The following is a 21980-nucleotide window of genomic DNA, read 5'->3' as shown; positions in this document are numbered from 1 at the left end:
CGTGTCTGAAAAACACGAAAAACATTCATGAGTCATAAGTGATGAGTTATTACTGTGATCCGTCACTTATAAAATTATGAATGATAGGTTACAGTTATGATCCGTCACTTATGATCTTCATTAGTGACTCATCATCAATGATTTTATTGGTAACGGGTCCTTACCCGTCACTTATGACTAAGTCATCAGAGACGTGTTCGGGGTGTCATGACGATTATCATCCGTCTCTTATGTCATTTTTTCACGTAGTGGTTGCTCCTAATTTTTGCACCACTTTGTTCTCAATTTCGATATATTATGATCTCAAACGTTGTGATTCGCCGCATCGGTGAAATCTCTACAGCATAAAATAAGAGTTGGTTCCCGCGTCATATCTTCACTATACTTTCCTCTAATCTAATAAAAACTTCTAAAAATTGAATAATTTATCCACTTTTTCCATCCACTCTCGTCCTTCAGTTTTCTCATCTCATTACCGGTTATGGATATGAACCTATTTTACTAATAAAAATAAATAAGGAATTAGGAGGAAAATTAGCAGATAATCTTCTCGTCATTTTTCGGATCCCATCAGAAATCAAACTACGACATCACTCCCGATGTATTTTTTCAGCAGTGTTCTCATAACGCATCTACATCTTCATATCTAGAGTTTGTATTTGATATTATCATATCCAATATTTATATTTTCTTTACAATGTACGGACACTTAGCCAATATTTAAGAATATGTATACGTAACATGAGCACGAGATAAAAAAATAAAAGAAAAGATACAGTACGCGATTTACCGGGTTATGTTATTTGCAAGGTGTTCAACAAAAAGTCTTGGGCTTCTCGCGGAAAAGAAAAGGTCTTGGGCTCCATGCAGTTCAAGTAGTAGCACACTGTAAGATCTCGTTTGTGAGCCAATTCTGCAGTTAAAATGCCTAACCTTCTAGAATAAAAGAATCGATCGAGCACACGGAAAAAATATAGGCAAGTAAATTGTGCAGGTAATCTCTTTGAAAAAAATCTAACATTATGATCTTTATATATAGCTTTGACAGATACTTTTATCTACAAAAGACTAACGACTTTAATCGCATCTTGGAGACGATGGACGCCAAGTTAAAAATGTCGATGTTGTATAGTTTTCGACATAGATTACTAACCACTCTGCAATATACAAAAATAATGTGTTGATTATTCCGAGCCTATTTTGCGTCTGAGAAGTCGCTGTCCAATTGCAATGAGCAAATGTTAGGAATGGGCAATGTGCTGGATCCCTTTCAAAAAGGGAATTAGAAAAGCACCTTGATCTTGCAGCTCAAGATTGTCTAGCTAGGATTTGGTCAGGAATTCTTGCCACCTTTTTCCGTGCTAACATTTGGCAAAGGATTAATGGCTCTTCACAAAGATTCAACTGCCAACTGAAAGTGACTGCACTTTTCTGATGTAGACTTGGATAAAAATATGGATCAGAAGATTTCTATTTCGTTAACACTGATTAGCCCTAATGTCTTTGCATGATGTTATGTGTCGGCAAAATGCTTCTGGAAGTGAGTTTGACTTGGTGTTGTTCTTAAAACACAAAAAAAGTCGAGGCAATCGTATGCAGAAATCGATCTTATATAAAATAAAGCCCAGGGGGAAATTGTCAGTTTTTTTTGTAAAAATATTGACAGAAATGTAACCACCAGCTAAAGTATATACTAAATACCTCCCTGGAAAAATAAAGAGACTACAATAGAAGCCTCAAGAACTTCCTTTATTTTCACTATTTACAAGTAAACAACCGGATTCAGTTGAAGAGTGAAGAAACAAACAGGAAAAAAAGTCAGAATAGACCGGCCATCTGTTGCCAATACAATATTGTTCCATTTTTCTATTCTTTCAGAATGCTTACTCCAAGGAGGACCAGTGTGAAAGCTCCTTAATCCATGCTTGCATGTCCTTATGTATGTCAGACAGCAGGTTGTACTTGTATACATGTCAAGTGTTAACCTGTTGTTATGTATTTTTTTAACTCACCGAAATTGTGAGTGACCCTTTCTTTTAGTTATCAGGGTACTAGTATAGACAGCCCAAGTTTGCTTTGTTATTTATAGGTGCAGTGGCTTTGAGCTCCTGCCACCTACCTTCCCTGTATGGTCACCACCACATTTAGATTCTGTTCCTCCTAAATCTCCTCCCCATTGGCCCTGCACTTCACCAATCAGCCTTCTGCCTCACAGCAGGCCTGTTCATAATTGAGGAGCCTCTGTGAGGTGGTTGGCACTTGGCACAAGGATTTGGAGAAGATTAACAAGGTGTGTTTCTTGATTCTAGTTTTTATGTCTGCGTCATTTCTTTTTCTAGATCACGGTCCTTTATGTTGAGAAAAGGAGAGAAGATAAATGAGGGATTTTGGAGCAAGATGCAAGAAATGGAATGAAATGGAATCTGTCCTTGTTGAGTTGATGCTTCTGTTCCCCTTTCTTGATTTTTCTTGATTTCTTGCATCTTTTGTCAATGTATCCTGAGTTCCTGACAGGCTTGTGTGGTGCAACATCCTGATCAATTTTTATGTTCTTAAAAAAAAAGCATCTTTATCTTTACAAAGGAAGAGAATGACCTTAAAATGTGTTCTTCTGAAACAGTATTACCCATTTCTAGAACTTGCACTTGATGTCCAATAATTAGCTTTTCTTGGCACAGATTGATACAGAGCATTTTTTAGATCCACAACAACCGAATAAGATCAGAGAAAAAGGAAGAAGGCGAAAGGTTTGTGTGGTGCCACATCTTGCCATCCAAGAAAATGGGGCTGTCAATCTCATACCCTCCGGATGACTACCTGCCAGCAGTGGAGGACAACATGGGCAGGCTGTTCATCCGGTCCCTCAGCTTCGACGACATGGAGGCCGCCGCCGAGTCGCCTTCGGCATTGCTGCCCGCCTTCGGCTCCGGGAAGCTGATCTTAGAAGGCTCACTGAGCTTCAAGCGGAGAGAGGTTGACAATGTTCAGATGGAGACCAAGCTGTCCATCAGGAGCCCTAAACCTGACAGAGAAGGTTGCAACGTCAAGCCTGATGGTTCTACTGGTGATATATCAAGATTGGGATCAACCGGAGACCGTCCACCGGATTCCCCGGTGGTCGGAATGGACAGCCCGAGGCACCAGGCCGCCGCGGTCAGGCTGCAGAAGGTGTACAAGAGCTTCAGGACAAGGCGGCAGCTTGCAGATTGTGCCGTTCTTGTGGAACAGCGATGGTAGGAGTGTCATGTACTATGTAGTTGCTTTGATCTATCACAGTTGTTCTTGTCATTGGGATGGTGATTTCTGAATCTTATGATCCTAAAATGCAGGTGGAAGTTGCTTGATTTTGCTCTGCTCAAGCGGAATTCGGTGTCCTTCTTCGACATAGAGAAGCCTGAGACTGCCGTTTCAAAATGGTCCCGGGCAAGAATGAGGGCTGCCAAGGTAGTAACAGTATTCTTTTTGTTCAGATATCATAAAAATTTCAGCATTGTGAATCCTGTGCAGTAAGATACATGTCTCAATTTTAGCTTTGCCACATTTATATCAACAGTTTCCTTGGAATATATTGCATTTCTGACGCAGGTGTAGTGTTGCTGTTACATTTAGGTTGGCAAAGGTCTATCCAAGGATGAAAAGGCACAGAAACTTGCTCTGCAGCATTGGCTTGAGGCGGTACGCATCGAAAAATAATGTCTCAATACTAGTCTGATGATGGCATTGTGCAAACAGAACTGAATTTCATCTGTTTATCTGATTGACAGATTGACCCTCGACATCGGTATGGCCACAACCTGCACTTCTACTACCACCGTTGGCTCCACTGCCAGAGCAAGCAACCATTCTTCTACTGGTATGGACAGAGAAAGTTGAGAACCAAATGAAGGAACAAGGTTCTTGAGTACTGACAATTCTGTGAGCAGGCTGGATGTAGGTGAAGGGAAAGATGTCAGCTTAGATGAGCATTGCCCTAGATGGAAGCTGCACAAGCAATGCATCAAGTACCTCGGCCCTGTAAGTTTCATCACTCCTCTGATCACTAGTCAGCAACCATTCAGACAGCTTCTCTGCTTGGTTGCAGAGGTAACAACAATTGCCACGGCATTGTGCAGAAAGAAAGGGAATCCTATGAAGTGATAGTTGAGGATGCGAGGCTGATGTACAAGCTGAGTCGTCAAATCGTCGACACAACTGGAAGCACCAAGAGGACAAAGTGGATCTTCGTGCTGAGCACATGCAAGACGCTGTACATCGGCCAGGTGAAGTTTTTTGAACACTTACAGCATTTCAGTAACTGATGAGATGCTGAATTTTCGATATGGTTGGCTGGTTGCAGAAACAGAAGGGTGTATTCCAGCACTCAAGCTTCCTAGCAGGGGGAGCCACATCTGCAGCAGGGAGACTAGTTGTAGAGGATGGAATTCTCAAGGTGACATACGAATTTGTAGATGAATTTTATTCTTTCTTGACCTTGATTCAGTCAGAGATTTATCATCCATTTCAGGCTGTGTGGCCTCACAGCGGGCATTATCGGCCGACGGAGCAGAACTTTCAGGAGTTCATGAACTTCCTCAAGGAGAGGAGTGTGGATCTTACCAATGTGGAGGTGAGAAAGCAAAATGTGAATCTGCCCAGATGCGGTTGTTCTACTTAGACTGATACTGGTTTTCCGGCCTTGCTACAGTTGAGCTCATCTGAAGGTGACGAAGATGGTGACTTCACCATAAAGGGTGGTCACTCTCAGCTGGACTTGACCGAGCTCTGCCAACCAGACGAGCAAGAACAAGAGGCGCAGCGCCATGGCGAAGACGAAACCGAGACTTGCAACGGTGCACCCACCGTGCCATCATCTGCCGAGACCGAGACGAGCACACCGACGACGACCAGGAAGACGACCCCCTCAGCCAACAGGCTGCAAGGGAAGCGGCCGCCCAGGCTGCTGATCGATTCCAGCAACAGAATACCAGTACCACCCGCCGCGTACAGCAACGCCAGGCCACCGCCGGGCGGCGCAAAGGACGTCGACCCGGACTCCGCCTTGTTCGGCGAGTGCCTCGACTTCTGCAAGAGGAACCTGTTCGTGGAGGGCGGCTACGAGGAGGACATCCTGGTGGAGGTGCCGGAGGAGCTGATCCTGAGCCGCATCAACTCCAAGAGGGCCATGAGGTCGTACCAGCTGGGAAAGCAGCTGTCCTTCCAGTGGAGCACCGGGGCTGGGCCTCGGATCGGGTGCGTCCGCGACTACCCGTCGGAGCTCCAGTTCCGGGCGCTGGAGGAGGTCAGCCTGTCGCCCCGGGGCAGCAGCAGGGCGACGAGGTTCTTGTCGCCGAGGCCAACAAGTGCGTCGTTGACACCAAATAGCATTCCTGCCACTCATGGTGACAAGGTGAACATGTCACTCAAGCCTAGGCAAAGGAGTGCTACTTGGGCTGCCTTTTGATGTAGCTGCAGTAGAAGCCAAGCCAAGGTTTCCTTTCCTCCATTTGTCTTCCTTCTTCCCAGGAGGATGCAGACTGTGCATACTGAGAATACTGGGCAAGGTGTGAGAATATGCTTCATATTGTTCTGTAGATGGGTACAAGGAACAACACATCAACATCGCTTGAAAGCTAGTCGTAGTACTAACATTTGCCACGCATTGATAAAATTACCATGATACTAATGCGATGATTCAATGACCGTGCTCCTGAGATTTTCAAGTGCATATTTAGTTCTATGAAAAAAGTCCTTGATGCTCCAGACTCTTCACAGACCAAATGACAAGCTTGTAAAATCATTAAACAAAAGTTATCATCAAGCAGATGGTCCAGATACAAGCACTGCACAAGCACAACTTGGATAGGCACAGGATTGGGCAAATTCACCAAGCAAAATAACCAAACATTTTTTTCTTGTAACTGCAGGAATATAGCAAAATAACTGGATGGATACTATAGTAAGAAACCAACTTTCTTTCTTTGACCACGGGTGATAAGCACATAAAGGTTCGGATTTGCAGTCACATTGAAATAGGATCAACACAGCATTCATCCAACAAATTCATGTTACCCAAGGTGATAGAGCATAACCATGTCTCACAACATAAGTGCACTTCAATTCAGATAGTAACAGACCAAAACTGCAACCAGATGAGTAGTACTTGAATTACATTTTCCATTGCTCTTAACTCATGTTCGATAAAAAGCAGTACACTAAATCCATCATTCTACTTTTTATGAAAGGAACAGCTAATGACAGACACAACCACCTGCTGCTTCAACGCAGCCTCCTGGCCTCTCTCTCGGACTCGAGCAGGGTGAGGATGTCGCCCTCGCGGACAGGGCCCTTGACGTTCCTCATGATCAGACGGTTCTGATCGTCCAGGAACTTTACTCTGACCTGGGTCACCTGACCCCTCGAGCCGGTGCGACCCATCACCTTGACCACGACGGCAAGCTTAACCTGGGTATCCATGCTGCACCAACAGAATTCAGTTCATTAGGTGGATAATAAGACACGTGGTAAGCATGATATGGCATGTACTACTTCAATTTTACTGATCTGGGAACAAAGCTCGTGATAACAACTATTTTCAATTGTGTCTGGCATGAATTGAAATTGAAACTAGCTTACTGGTGCATGAATTGAAACACGGAAAACGTGTGCAGTCAACACACTACATGCGCAGGAGTTAAAAGGATGCATCTGAGTACTACAACAGTGTGATGTGCAAGTGCAGAGCCTAGCTAGACCTCTTTTACACATTCTGATTGGTGAAAATCAGTTACATTCTATGAAGGAAATCAAACAATCGAAACAGCTGCAGAACATAACAATTAGCATCCAGCAAGATTTAAATTGCTACCTCAAATGAGCAGTTTAATTTCTGCACTAAAAAAATCCCAAATTATATAAGCATCACACTACCATGAAGAATACGAGGGACCAGTCATACCACGAATTCACCACCACAAACCCCTAACTAACTAGACAAGATCTAATCAGCTATTCGTCGCGTGCGCAGTTCTACTACAGGAGATCAAACCGAAACAGTCAATCGCGAGGAAATAAAAGAAAGATTACGTATCACTATCTCCCCGACGACGCAAGGGGGAAAACAGCTGACCGCTACCATCGCCGCGGCAGCACCGAAGCATAAGCCACGATCCAAAGGACGACAACCGCGCGACCACACCACCTACGGCAACGCAAGCAACGGTAGACGAAACGGAGAGGCGAGAGAGGTGGATCAGAGGGGCCGAACCTTTCTCCGGTTGCTGGCGATGGCGACTGCTGCTGCGGCCGAGGCAGCGCGAGGAGGGCGTAGTGAAGAGAGGAGGCAAAACCCTAGGGCCCTTCGGGTTCTTCTAGCAGAGGGGCTCGCTTTGGAAAGACATGGGCCTGATGGGCTTGTGGAGTTCACGATTTGGGTCTACTCCTCTGAATAGAAAAAAAAAAGAAAAAAAGTGACGTCAAAATGATTTGGTTCTTCTCCCAAAGAAATGATTTTGTTCTTACTTCTTTATTCTTTTTTCTGTATGTGTTCTTCTAAGTAAATTTCACAAAACTATACTATGATCATTAAAACTATCACAAAACTACACTTTTCAAAAGCTGATTCACATAGCTACACTTTTTCTGTCCTTTTGTATCATAAAACTATACATATTTTAAAAAACTATCAAAAAACTACACTTTTATATGACCTTATCAAAGAACTACACCATTTTGGCCCAACGGTATCGCAGAGCTACACTACCGTTTCTTAGATCCATTCTGACGGCTAGACCCTACTTGGCATACTTAGTAGTGTGTGACAGAGTTCGTTTGTTGACGTGGCATTCTTTGCCACGTGAGCTCCGACAATACACGTAAGCAAGTGTATGGATCGGTGATATCCTAAGAGGGAGATTGAATTAGGACACTTGGAAACTAATGGCTTCAAAAACTTTACAAGATAAATCTATCTAAATGTGTTCTAGGTTTATCTAGTGTCTCCACGCTTCTGCTCAAGATAATTGCAACCTACTCTAGCAAGGTTGACGGTGTATTGAGTAAAGGGGTACCTTGGCAAACGGGTCCTGCGATGGATATAACAGCTAGAGGTGTATATTTTCTAAAACTAGTCGGTCGCGTGACCAGGGTATGGTTCCCGCGACCAGTACAAGGCATACACAACCAGTCTTCCTACGCCATCACATAAACTCACGACCGGTCTCATTGATTGCAGGACCGGATTTGACACAATCTATCCAATCGCATTTATTGATATCCACTCAATTGTTTTCCTTCCCCAGATGCTAACTCCAGTGGAAGAAGTTATGGATAGCGCAAAGGGACATTGTCTCGTATCATAGTATTAAATGCTACAGAGTGGGACTTTTGTAGGTCGACGCGACATCGCACAACGAATGGGACGTTATCAGCAGGCTGATCAAGCAAGTGACCGGGAACAGTCCTTCGTAATGATAGCTTGGGTTAGATATTAGGATGAGCAGCATCTTTTGTTTAGACCCACATGTAAATTTTGCTCCTCCATATTATATAAAGAGATGATGATCTCGTTTGTAGGAAAGGCCAGATCAAGTCTGACAGTCAGCTGGAACTACTTCTGTAACCAATTGAGATCTTCCATAACACAACAGCGAGAGCATCCTATGATAAGCCTAAACCTATATAAACTCCCTGTGTCCCTGAGTCCATCTGATAAGGGCATGGCTCCCTCGGATACACACAAGGTGAATTCACCTCATATTATTTATATTTTCTTCGTAAAAGAATAGAATACTACTAAGTTTTTGTGTTATTTTTAGGAATATGGGAGAAGCATCATAACCCCTCCTGGACGTCATCCTCGAAGGCCAAGTCTAATCGGACTCAAGGCTGAGCTCTAGTCGTGGTCGTGATCGAAATCGAATTCCAGGACAGCACGTCAGTAAAACGGGCATAACTCTCTCATACGAAGTCCGTTTTAGGCAGTATTGGACATTATGGAAAGCTTACGATGAGCCCTTTTCAATGGATATGAGCTCGACCAAATATTCCTTATAGTTTAGTTAGAGTCAAATGAATAAGGTGCTGCGTCACCATTTTGAACCCTACCAGGTTTTGTAATTATGTCGGAGTCAGAGTTCAGGTTGTGCACGCCTCTCTCCACAGTTGCACAACCCTAGGTTGACATCCTCACGCCCCCTTATATATACACAGTAGCCATCATAGTTTAGTCTTGGGTTTAGCTTAGATTATTCTGTTTAATACAATTTCGCCATTTATCAGTTTATTGAACCCCTACTCGAGCACTTCATTGGTAATTAGCAATATTCAAATTGCATCTACATGTTCTTGCTTGTGTTTTCGATTCGTTTGCAGGAAAAACCTTCTTGGAAAAATCAACCGTATCTTGGCACAGTTGATAACCACAGAGTAGTGGTGTAGTGGTTGCGAGGGTTCTCGATCTGTTTGTTTGGATCATCAACGTCGAAACTCCACCAATCGACTTATCATATTACCTTTCGAAAGATCGAGCGTGCCTGCATCATCTGGTATCAGAGCCTCAGTTGCTCGTTAGGTAATCTCAGTTATCCCTTTTATTTCGTCGAGTTCCTTTACCCAGAGTCCAGAAAATTACCCCACAAAAAAAAGATTTAGATCTTAGTTTCCAACTTTCCAAACTACTTTGTGCCTTTTGCAATTTTGTTTTCAGTTTTCACGTTGTTGTGTTTGAGTTCATCGTCGGTATCTTGTTGCTGGTCAAGTCATCGTGTTCTAGTTTCTAGCGTCGAGTATTTGCTAATTTAGTCATCAAATTACTCGGCTTGCCTAGTTTGCTATAACTGAGTTTGTGTCCCACTCGGGATCCCGACCACTCACTCAGGGTCCTGACCAGTCACTCTGATCACCCACCAGTCACTCCAACCACCCACTCAGGGTCCGACCAGTCACTCCGACCACCCACCAGTCACTCCGATCACCCACTCGGGGTCTGACCAGTCACTCCGACCAACCACTCAGGGTCCGACCAGTCACTCCGACCATCCATTCATTGTCCGACTAGTCACTCCGCCCACCTTCTTGGATCCGACCACTTAGTCGAAGTCGTCCACCTTCTTGGATCCGACCACCATAGCTAAAACAGAGGTAGCAAGAGTTCAGAGAGCGAGAGAGAGAGAGTATCTTTTTATTACCTTTATACCCCTACTCTCCGAAAAAAAAGTTTGTGACCCACATACCTCACTGGTCTTAGAAAAGGAAGTAGAAGAGTTTTAAGTTTGTGTCACATTCGCAAAAAAGAAGAAAGAAATGAAAAGAAAGCAAGAAGCAAAGAAAAAAAAGAGAAGAAGCGAAGAGTGCAAAAAAGTGGAATCAGTTTGCATTGCGAATTTTGTTCTATTGTACTGGTGTCTGTTATAGTTTTTAGCTTGCTTGAGCTAGTTCTAGGAACGTGTTCGGGCCAGCAAATGTGATGAGTACTGTGGACTTTTATTCAGCTTTGCTAATCTGTTTTCAATTATTGCTATTCCTTGCTACTAAATATTACCTGTCCAAGCTACACCTTCTCTCGATCAGAACGGTTTCTCCCCTTGTAACTACCTCACTCGCACTCGATAAGGTATCACGAAACAGCCACCGGTTGTGCCAACTGCTGTGTATGGTAAGAACACTTGCAAGAGTGTGGTAAGATACTTGAGAGTGTGTGACTCCATCTCCACCACCTAGTAGTCGATAGGGATAATATCTTTTGTTATCTTATGTCTACTACTAACCACGGCAGGTGAAAATTGGATGCGAAAAGGTGTGTTTTGAGAGAAGAACTCATAATGTTGTTGGATGATCATCGGCAAACTATTAGTAACGACATCGATAAGAAGTTTGCGGAGACAAATACTACATTGCAACGACTCAATGATAGTATTGCAATGCTCAATACACACTTTGATCGGTTGGTCAACCCATCGAACAAAGGGCATGTGTATCCTCGAGTTGCGGCTCATGAACATAAGGTTGTTGATGATAATGAGATGTGCAACCATGACACATTTGATGCACGACCAAGGAACTGATTGAACTTCAATCGTCAAGATATGAGAGGTAATAATTTTGAGCAACTTAATGCACGTGTTAATGATGATCCATTTGCTAAGGTTAAGTTTACTATACCATCTTTTGAGGGTGCTTATGATGCTGCAAAATATCTAAATTGGGAGATGACGGTGGAACAAAAATTTAATGATCATTTAGTTCCTGAAGTGCATAGAGTTAGGCATGCCACTAGTGAATTCAAAGGTTTTGTCATCATCTGGTGGAATAGAGTATGCATCGATGAATTACAACCTACTACATGGGATGGTTTAAAGGTTGATATACGTAAAAGATTTGTTCCACCATCTTTAAAACATGACTTGCATAAGAAAGTGCAGCACTTAAACCAAGACAATAGATTTGTAGAAGAAAATTGTTAAGAGAACAAGGATAACAAAATCATTGTTGTGAACAGGAGGAAAGAAATGCTTCATACTTGTTCAAAGCCGAGGATGGCTTTGCTTCAAGGGGGAGAGAAGGGCATGACCATCAAGTCATCATTTAATTCTGTTTGCCCGACTGAAAATCAGCAAGGATGTGTTATGTTTACCACTAAATCTGATATTGCTGAAATTTATGATAATGAGCTTCCATACGATGACTTGAAGTGTACAGATGCATTAGTTTCAATTGAGGATATATCTAGCTCTTTGCCTTCTGCTGTCACTAACCTTTGGCAGAATAAGAAAATCAACCAAGCAATGGATGAAGAGAAGAAGAAGTTGCTTGAGAGCCACACCACCATTGCTACATCTCCTCCCACAGAAAATGCGAACAAACCAGAGAAGGAAAATGAGAAGAAGAGCAAGGAGAAAGAGGAGAAAGTTGTCGCACCATGCTTGTTACAACAAGATACAAATGCTAATGTACCTATATCAGCTGAGATAGAGAACAAAGGTAATAAAAAAGGTGTTACACTCATACTAGGTGAGGAATATTTTGATGTGCTGAAATTGCCCACTACCCATGCTATTATAGAGCAATAATTAGTGGATCCTATTGCTAATTTACCTTTATCACATGATGATTTGCTTGTTGTTCCTTGTGATAAAGAAGAGTGTAGTAATGCTTTACTTATATCACAACCACAACTTGTGCATGAACATATTAATTCTGTTTTACAAATGAGTACTTGTTCTAAAATTAAACATGTTCAATTCATTGCTAGTGAGCAAGAAGAGCTGAAATTGCTATCTTCCCTAAATACTTTAGGTTATATTGAATTTGATGTTCTTTGTGATCTAAATAGTTTAGAGGAGCAATTAAAACTTAATTCTAACTTGCCATGCTTGTCACATAATACTTTGCATGTTATTGGCAAGTACAATGACAAATTAGAGTATATGGTCCATTGAGTTTATATTTGTTCAAATCTGAAACCTCCTATTATTGTGCCACAAAGTGAACATTTAGAGGACTGCAATTGCAATATTAATGTCATGTCAAGGTTTTCTAGTTCTATTTGCAATCCACTAAGCAGTTCACAGGAATGAGAGTGTTGTTGGATGCTACCATGCACCACAACCATTGCTTCACCTTTCTTTGTACAGAAGATACAAATTGTTATTAGGTTACCATGCAATGGCACTTCTTCTAAAGAAGGGGAGCAAGAAAATATCACTTCTTTTAAAGAAGGGGAGAAAGAAGTGATACATGCCTACATTGTACCAATGATGTTTACTATGGCCAATGATGATCATGTACAATCATTTCAAAGAGAATTAGAATTGTTTGATAAAGAACTTATGATATTGAATAACGAGAGTTTCTTGAGTATTTTACTTTGTGTAGAAATTTATGGGCAAGATAATGTTATACGCAAATCGAGGATGGTTTGTCGTAAAGAAGGGGAGGATGATAAGGGCACGGCTCCCTCGGATACACACAAGGTGAATTCGCCCCTTATTATTTATATTTTTTTGTAAAAGAATAGAATACTACTAAGTTTTTGTGTTATTTTTAGGAATATGTGAGAAACATCACAACCCCACCTGGACGTCATCCTCGAGGGCCAAGTCTACTCGGACTCAAGGCTGAGCTCTAGTCGTGGTCGTGGTCAAAGTCGTGGTCGTGGTCGAAGTCGAGTTCCAGGACAACACGTCAGTAAAACGGGCATAACTCTCTCATACGAAGTCCGTTTTAGGCAATCTTGGATATTCTGGAAAGCTTACGATGAGCCCTTTCCAATGGATATGAGCTCGACTAAATATTCCTTATAGTTTAGTCAGAGTCAAAGGAATAAGGTGATGCATCACCGTTTTGAACCCTGCCGGGTTTTGTAATCGTGTCGGAGTCGGAGTCTAGGTTATGGATGCCTCTCTCCACGGTTGCACAACCCTAGGTCAACCTCCTCATGCCCCCCTATATATACATAGTAGCCATCGTAGTTTAGGCTTAGGTTTAACTTAGATTATTCTGTTTAATACAGTTTCGCCGTTTATCTGTTTGTTGAACCCCAACTCGAGCACTTCATTGGTAATTAGCAATATTCAGATTGCATCTACCTGTTCTTGCTTGTGTTCTTGATTCGCTTGCAGGAAAAGCCTTCTTGGCGAGGTCAACCGTGTCTTGGCACGGTTGATAACCACAGAGTAGTGGTGTAGTGGTTGCGAGGGTTCTCGATCTGTTCTGGTCGGAGCCTTTGGATCATCAACGTCGAAACTCCACCAATCAACTTATCATATTACCTTTCGGAAGATCGGGCGTGCTCGAATCACCATCATACGCGCACACATTGATTCCTGAAACACCATTCATGTACCCGCTGTCTAGCATACCGTGAAATCATTATCAGGGACTAATCCTCGACATTTAGCGCGCCAGGTAGGGGGCACGTTTTTGTCGTTTCATCAAGTTTGAAAAGCTTGATCATGTTATCCATGATCGTATCCACGGCAACCGCTGAGTCCTGTTCTGAGGACCCTGCCGTGAGGTATTCATCATGAGGTACCACCTGGATGAACCTGGTGTGCTCTAGGCATGGGACACCGAGACAAAGTCTGGGAGCTTCGAGACCCAACGCGAGGTCTGTATGGCAGACCATGCAACAGGGGGTGCTGGAGGCCCTCACATCCCAAGCGCTGGTGGCGAACCCCCGGCTATACACCCAAAGGGAAACCAGTCCGGCGCTGGACAGGCAGGTGCTTCCAGACAGCCCTTGCATCTCGACTATGAGACCATGACCCCAGCGTAGAACCTACAGACCCTGCGAGTGCTCCTCAGCCACCTACAGGTACTTATACTGGAGGGCTCGTCTGTGGCACCGTGGCTGCATGATCTCGCCCTCCTAGCTAAAACGGCTCGACGCCAGACCTCGTCAACATGCACCGTGCCCATTGCAAAGACCGATGAGGGTCACGGTTGTCAACGGTCACGGCAGGGCCCACGATGGAATAGGTTATGTGCTCTCTCAACCACAGGGGGTACTCGTGGACCACCGCTACGTCAGGACAGCCAACCTTCCGACCTGTGTGACTCTCTACGCCAACGTGACCTCCGTGGCATGATCCAGAGCCAGTTGGCCACTAGAGAGCAGGAGGACCGGGCTAGGCGGGAGCAGGAAGGGGGCAAGCAGACCTATCGCATGCCTTCCCCTGCAGGGAGGCATCAGATGGCTCCACCCTGTTGCTGGGACCTCGAGACCGCCATCTCTCCCCCCAAGCACGTGCCGCCGCCCAACAACAAGTGACTCCCCGTTACGGGATAGGGTGCAATGCCCTATCCGCCCGGTTACAGGAGGTGTGCTGGCCAGACAAGTTCCGACCAGTCCTAGCCGAGAAGTATGATGGCTCGACCAACCTGGAGGAGTTCCTGCAAATCTACACCACCATGGTGCAGGCTGTGGGAGGCAATGGCCAACTACTTCCCTACCTCCTTGATCGGTTTAGTCTGGTCCTTGCTGATGAACCTCCCCTATGGGTTGGTTCACTCCTGGGAGGACCTCTGCGACCAGTTTGTCGTTAACTTCCAGGAGACTTACGCTCGACCAGGGGTCAAGGACGACCTATATTAGGTCCGATAGCAGCAAGGAGAGTCACTGTGAGACTTTATAGGGCCTTTCACCGAATGTCAAAACACCATTCCAAGGATCACAAGAGAGTCTGTGATCATAGCGTTCAAGCGAGGGGTCAAAGAGCAGAAAAAAGTCGAGAAGCTGGCCACCCGAGTAATCCGAAGCACAACTGAGCTCTTCAAGCTTGCAGATAAGTGCACACAGGCGCCGAGGTTTGAGAGCAGCAGATCGACGCTAGGCCACGACATGCTTCTGACTAGCCCGCCTCTCCCAAAGGGGTCAGCTGGAAGGACAAGAAGAGCAAGCGCAAGGCTGGACCTCCCGAGGTCTTGGCGGTCGAGCAAACCGGAATAACACACCAGCGCTTCAAGAAGAAAGATGGCAAAAAGGGTCAGGGCTACTACCCAATCTACCGTATAGACACTCATGACCTGACCGAGTGCAAGGTCGTTCGAGGCATCATCGACCAGGAGCTCGAGTAGCGCAAGCACAAGCACAACAAGGACGATGAGGATGGGGCCACCCCTGACCAGTTGGCACTGGGATACCAGCAGGCCAATCACATGGTCCACCACATCTTCGAATGTACCACGACATATTCCTCTAACAGGGAATACAAGTCGGTGGTCCAGAAGGTGTGGGTGACCGCATCAGACCTGAGCCCACGCCTGAAGTGGTCGAAGGTCCTGCTCACTTTCAGCTAGGCCTACCACCCCTCGTGCGTCAGGCGCCCTGGTCGCTACCCCATCGTGGTCGAATCCATGCTGCAGAACATCCAACTGGGTCGCGTACTCATTGGCAGGGGGAGCTTGATCAACCTTCTCTTTGTCGACGTGTCGAATACTCTATAGATTCTGAGGAGCTCATTGAGGCCGTCTCCATCCTTCTTCGGGATCACCCTGAGCTCCTCGGCTAAGCCGCTAGGGCAAATCAAGCTGCTCGTTACCTTTGGCTCGCCGAACAACTTCAGAACCGAAAGGGTAGTGTTCGATGTGGCTGACTTCGGGACCGCGTATAATGCGATCCTCGGACAACCAGTAATGGTCCAGTTTATGGCCATTGCCCACTACACATACCAAGTGATCAAAATCTCTGGGCCAACAGGGGCCATCACCATTGTTGGCAATGCCAAAACGGCTCTGCACTGTGACAAGAGGAGCCTCGACATGGTCAAGCTGACTTCCGGATCGTAGCCCGTGATCGTTGAACCGAGTGGGCGACCGGTAAAGGTCCATGTCGTCGCCAGCCTAGATGATCGGCTCAAGGCAGTGAGCCTGGACGACACCAACCCGACTAAGTCAGTCTAGATATGGGCCGCATTGGACCCCAAATAGGGACTGCCGCTCTTCAAACTCTTGAAGAAAAATGACCACTTCCAGTGGACGCTGGAGGCAGAAGAGGCATTCCAAGAGCTCAAAAGGTACCTCTCCTCCCCCCCCGTACTGATCGTGCCTTGATCCAATGAGGAGTTTTCTCTATATTGCCTCAACACCACAGGTCGCGAGTGCGGTCTTGATCGTCAAGCAAGAAGGTCTCCAGCGACCAATGTATTACGTTAGTGAGGTCCTGCACGACGTGAAGGCTCGGTACCCACATGCTCAGAAACTGCTATATGCCATCCTAATGGCCTCTCGCAAGCTCAGACACTAGTTTCAGGCTCACAGAATCAAGATGATTTCCTCACCTATTGCCAATAGTCGTTTAATCCCAAGTGTGGAGACTGCTCGCATTTCGGACAAGAGGCTCTTATATTCAACAATGTTATTAGTGGTTAGTCGTTTAATCTGCTACTAGTCATGAACCAGGTGCAAAAGGAGTTTCAGTGCTCTTACCCGACAATGGCGGTATACCTCGCCGAAGTGAGAAGACTAGAGCAACACTTCGCCAGCTTTGAGGTCAAGCATGTCCCTTGCAAGGACAACTTCCTAGCCGATGAGCTGGCCCGTCTAGGTTCTTCTCATGAACCTGTTCTGGTCGGACTCTTTGAAGAAAGACTCTCACGACCATCGACCGCAGTCTCAGGCCAAGGTGAAGGGGAAGCTCCGCTCGGAAACGGAGCACCCGAAGCAACACCTATGGAGGCAACACCTCCTTCGGTGTCGTTGACCTCAGGCGGCCATCATATGGTTGCCCTGCTCGATTCGGGTACGACTGGATGGATCAGATCTTGGACTACCTTCAGAATCGAGAAGTCCCTAATGATGATGTGTCAGCAGAAAAGGTCTCATGGCAAGCCCGTAGATACTCCCTGGTAGAGGGGCGCCTCTACCGTCGAGGGAGCAACGGCCTTTTACTGAAATGCATCACTCAGGAAGAGGGGAGCACAGTGCTCTTTGATATCCATGGAGGCATGTGTAGTAGCCACACTTCATACTGCACCCTAGTCGAAAAAGCGTTCCAGCAAAGATTCTATTGGCTCACTGCCCTCCAGTATGCATGCGAGCTAGTGAAACAGTGCGAGTCGTGTCAGTACCACGGTCGAAATACCAATCTACCAGCCCAGGCACTACAAACTATACCACTCTCTTGGCCTTTCACTATCTGGAGGCTCGATATCGTGAGACCATTCCCTAAAGCCCCAGACGATTTTGAGTTCCTGTTCGTGGCAATCGACAAATTCACTAAGTGGATCGAGGATGAGCACATTATGAAGATCATCGCCATAGCCATGATTAAGTTCATATGAGGGTTGGTAGTGCAGTTTGATAGCCCAAACCATAATCACGAACAATAGAACTTAGTTCGCCAGTAGTACTTTTGAGACTACTGTGAAGAGATCGGGACCAAAATTTGCTATGCGCCTGTGGCTCACCCCCAAAGAAATGGACAGGTTGAAAGGGAAAATGGGATGATACTGCAAGGGATCAAAACTTGGGTCTTTGACTGGCTTAAAAGATATTTGAGACATTGGGTGGATGAACTCCCCATAGTACTCTGGTTGTTGCGAACGACCCCTAGCCGAGTCACAGCCGAAACCCATTCTTCCTGGTTTTTGGTGTCGAAGCAATGCTCCCCTCTGAAATCACCTTCAGTCGCCCTGAGTCAACAATTACTTGAATAATAATCAGGTGGCACGACGGGAGGATGACATAAAACTGATCGAAGAGTTCCGCGATCGCGCTCTAATTTGAACCGCCCATTATCAGCATAGCCTCAGACGCTATCACGACCGAAAGGTGCGGAAGCGAACACTAGTCATAGGCAACCTCGTCCTTATGCAAATCCAAAATAAGGCCGATCAGAATAAACTCTCCCCCAAATGGGAGGTACCATACAAAGTGGATGCCATCACCTAACCTAGCGTGGTCAAGCTAGACATGGACGACAACCATGAATTAAACAACTCCTGGAACATCGCTTTGTTGTGCAAATTCTATGTGTAGGGTCACTCAAAGACGAGCTTGTCTTTCTATTTTGTAGGACCTCTCGGACGAGCATGGAATACAGCTTGTAAGTTCTTAAATTAAAAAAAAAACCCCAAACTCTCTGTTTTGCAGGACTTCACAACAAAGCCACGGGCTCTCGACATATTGATTCTTTGACCACAGCACACGACCACGCTCGATGGCCACTATGGAACTTAGTGACCAAGATGCCAAACGACCAGGAGGCAGGAGACAATGACCACAAGGCCACAAGTCCTCACTAGGGCCGAGCACTACTCGCCCTCGATGGACTTGCCGAGTCGTGTCTTGTTTCATGCACCAAGGACCTGACTAGCGTGCAGAATAGAACAAGAACAAGTGTTCAACCCCCATGCTTTTTCATTCATGGAAAGGTTAGGTTATAGGCCGACTAGTTACATCTGACGGACTAACTATCCTATTACATGCCTACCCTATCCTCCCTGACTCAAGCAGCCAGCACAAAGTTGATAGTAAGGGTTCGTCAAACTCTCACCTCTATTTGCCCTTGAATGAGTCAAGGAACCTTTTATACTCCTCTTTGGAGTGGAAGCTCACCACTCCGGGGATCGGACGATGACCGGCATAAGGTCCAGGGAAGGTGGCCAATGCAAAGACCCTGTTGGGGCTGCTAACCGGCATCGGCGCACCCTGTAGACCTCCCTTCCGCTTCATCTCCGACTCTTCCTCTTCATCGATCTCCTTCTCTAAAGGTCCCAATCGACCCCCTCCTCGTCATCGGAGATATCGATGACCTCGGCCGAGGGATCCGCCCAGGCAGGAGATCGAGACGGACTGGTAGGGGCAGCCTTCTTTGGAAGGGCGTGAGCTCAATGGTCACCGGCTTCAACCTCGCTAGCATACCCATGACAACCACAGTCTCTAGAAGCACCACTATGAGTGGATCTAGAGCCGGAGGTGACTTTGCCCCCGCCGAGCTATCCGAGATCATTGGCCTCTCCGGCAATGAAGGAGGAGAGTACGCCATGGCCTTAGGGCCTACAGATACTATGGAGCAAAACATAGGATAGGATGTCGGCGAATGGACTCTAGGCACTAAAGATTTGAGGGTGAGAAGGAAGGCGAGGGAATGGTTCGAAAGGTAGCACTCCTCTTTTTAAACCACAGCGACACCCTAACTAGCGCGGCCTTGAAACCTCTCGAAACCCAATGGGGGCGCACAGAAGGAACCAACAGTCTCTCAGGTCCAGTGGCGATCTCTCTCTCTCTCTCTCTCTCTCTCTCTCTCTCTCGTACCCTCCTTTTTCCCTCTTGGGACATTTAAACCTCCCCACATGATGCCAAGTTCAGAGTTGCACTCTGAGGACTGACGGTGTCAATAACCACTCCCTAGGCAGACTATGTCCGCCCGGGGCCCAAGTAGTGTGACCAGACTGGGCCACGATCACGAGAAAGCTTGGGGGCTACTATCGATATATTGAGTAAAGGGGTACCCTAGAAAATGGGCCCCACGAGGGATATAACAGCCAGAGGCATATATTTTCTAAAACTGGTCGGTCGTACGACAAGGGTATGGTTCATGTGACCAATGCAAGGCATACGCAAATAGTCGCTATGTGCCATCACATAAACCCACGACCGGCCTCACTAGTCGTAGGGCCGAATCTGACACAAATGTCCAATCGTATTTATTGATATCCACTCAAGTGTTTTCCTTCCCCAGGTGCCAACTCCAGTAGACAAAGTCATGGACAGCGTAGAGGGACATTGTCCCATCTTGTAGCATTAAATGCTATGGAGTGGGACTTTTGTAGGTCGATGCGATGCCATACGACGGACAGGATGTTGTCAGCAGGCCGATCAAGCAAGTGGTTGGGGACGGTACTCTGTAATGATGGCTTGGGTTAGATATTAGGATGAGTAGGGTCTTCTATTTGGACCCATATGGAAGTTCTCCTCCTCCCTACTATGTAAAGGGATGAGGACCTCATTTGTACGAAAGGCCAGATTAAGTCTGGCAACTAGCTAGAACTACTCGTGTAACCAATTGAGATCCTTCATAACACAACACACATGACATAGGGCTATTATCCTCCGGGAGGCTTGAACCTATATAACTCCTTGTGTCCCTAAGTCTATCGTACGCACACACATCGATTCCTAAAGTGTCGTTCACGTACCCACTGTCCAGTATACCCCAAAATCATTATTAGGGACTAACCCTCGACAAAGGTAAATTGCAAGTATGTAAATACAGAAACATAAATAAGATAGAGAGACAAACTCAGCACAAGGAATTTTTATCCTGTGGTATCGGTGACACACATGCCACCCCTAGTCTACGTTGGAGCTCCACAAAGGATATGCTACTGGTCTCCAAGTCTCTTCCGGTCACGACTCTTGAGCTACCAAATCACCAAGACAAGGCATCAAGCACGATGAGCCATCAAGCCACCAAGGCAAGGTCTCACCACTCACCTCTCTTCCTGTCACTTGTGCGTCGTATTCACTTTAGAGCTTTAGTCACAAAGACAAGGGCCTCTGCGTCCCCGCACAATCTTCTTGCCATCGCTCCACACCAAGTCGGAGGGTCAACAAGTTTCTGAAGACTCACCAAGACTCCAAGGCGCCGGCGTACCTCTCGGTACACGGTTGGATCACTCCTTGTTCCACTCTCTAGGTTGCAGCACCTAGCAACACTTCTCTCTAGTCTTATAAGTACTAATCACTCTCTAATAGTATGCTTAATCACCTTGGATGAACACTTTAAGCACTTGGATTGCTTAGATGTCTTCTCAAGTATGAATGAGCTTCCTCTAGACTACAACACCTTCAAATGACCAAGTGGATGGGTATTTATAGCCTCAAAACCGTCAACTAGCCATTTCTCTAATGGCTTAACTTCACTGTGAACACCAGATGGTCTGGTGTAGATAGTGGTACAAGCACTAGAACATCCAGTGTGTACAACCTTAGAAACTAGCCATTAGAACCCCACTCAGAAACACTGAACACTGGACATTCCGGTGTAACTTCAACTCCATCACCAAACTATCCAGTGAGTTGACTTGAGCCAGATCGAGCCAATCATTTCACTTCTAGAAAATACTCCGATGTTGTCATTCCTTCATTGCCGGACCTTCCGGTGTGTTGAACTTCAACTCTCTTGAAAAAATATCTAATGTTTTGTTAATTGCTCCGGTGCTCTTACTCTTCTAAAATCAGACCATCCAATGAGGTGATCTTCACCCTTCATCAGAAATACTCCGATGTGTTCACTAGGGCATCACCGGACCTTCCAGTGAGTGCAACTTCACTGAACTCCACTGACAGAATACTTCGGCGTTGCCAAAGCTTTTATCACTGGACCATCCGGTGAGTTCAACAGCCTCTGGACAAAATACTCCGGTGAGTACATACTCCTTTGCACTAGACTATCCGGTGAGAACAATTTCTCTAGGATTCCTCTAATTCAATCAAACTTTATCCTGGCTACAATGGCTTCTTCATGTATTACATCCATGAGACCTACTAACATATATTCT

General features: G+C 45.6%; 2 protein-coding genes across 2 annotated transcripts; one reads left to right on the top strand and one right to left on the bottom strand.

Annotated features, from left to right (window-relative positions):
• The first annotated feature begins 2067 nt into the window (after window positions 1–2067).
• On the top strand, window positions 2068–5713 carry LOC133903501 (IQ domain-containing protein IQM5-like). Its single transcript, XM_062344910.1, has 10 exons — window positions 2068–2290; window positions 2679–3233; window positions 3330–3444; window positions 3610–3675; window positions 3765–3853; window positions 3924–4014; window positions 4113–4259; window positions 4337–4429; window positions 4505–4606; window positions 4685–5713. The coding sequence occupies exons 2-10, from the start codon at window positions 2782–2784 to the stop codon at window positions 5438–5440; spliced, it is 1911 nt and encodes a 636-aa protein (XP_062200894.1). The 5' UTR covers window positions 2068–2290; window positions 2679–2781; the 3' UTR covers window positions 5441–5713.
• Window positions 5714–6025: 312 nt separating this feature from the next.
• Window positions 6026–7386, bottom strand: LOC133903502 (small ribosomal subunit protein eS28). The gene is made up of 2 exons (XM_062344911.1): window positions 7244–7386; window positions 6026–6454 (listed from the first exon to the last, which is right to left on the bottom strand). The coding sequence occupies exon 2, from the start codon at window positions 6451–6453 to the stop codon at window positions 6256–6258; it is 198 nt and encodes a 65-aa protein (XP_062200895.1). The 5' UTR covers window position 6454; window positions 7244–7386; the 3' UTR covers window positions 6026–6255.
• Between the last annotated feature and the right edge of the window lie 14594 nt (window positions 7387–21980).

Source organism: Phragmites australis, chromosome 21 (genome assembly GCF_958298935.1).
Source record: "Phragmites australis chromosome 21, lpPhrAust1.1, whole genome shotgun sequence".
Classification (NCBI taxonomy): Eukaryota; Viridiplantae; Streptophyta; class Magnoliopsida; order Poales; family Poaceae; genus Phragmites; species Phragmites australis.
The sequence above is the reverse complement of the archived record's forward strand: the minus strand, read 5'-3'. Positions and strand labels throughout refer to the sequence as shown.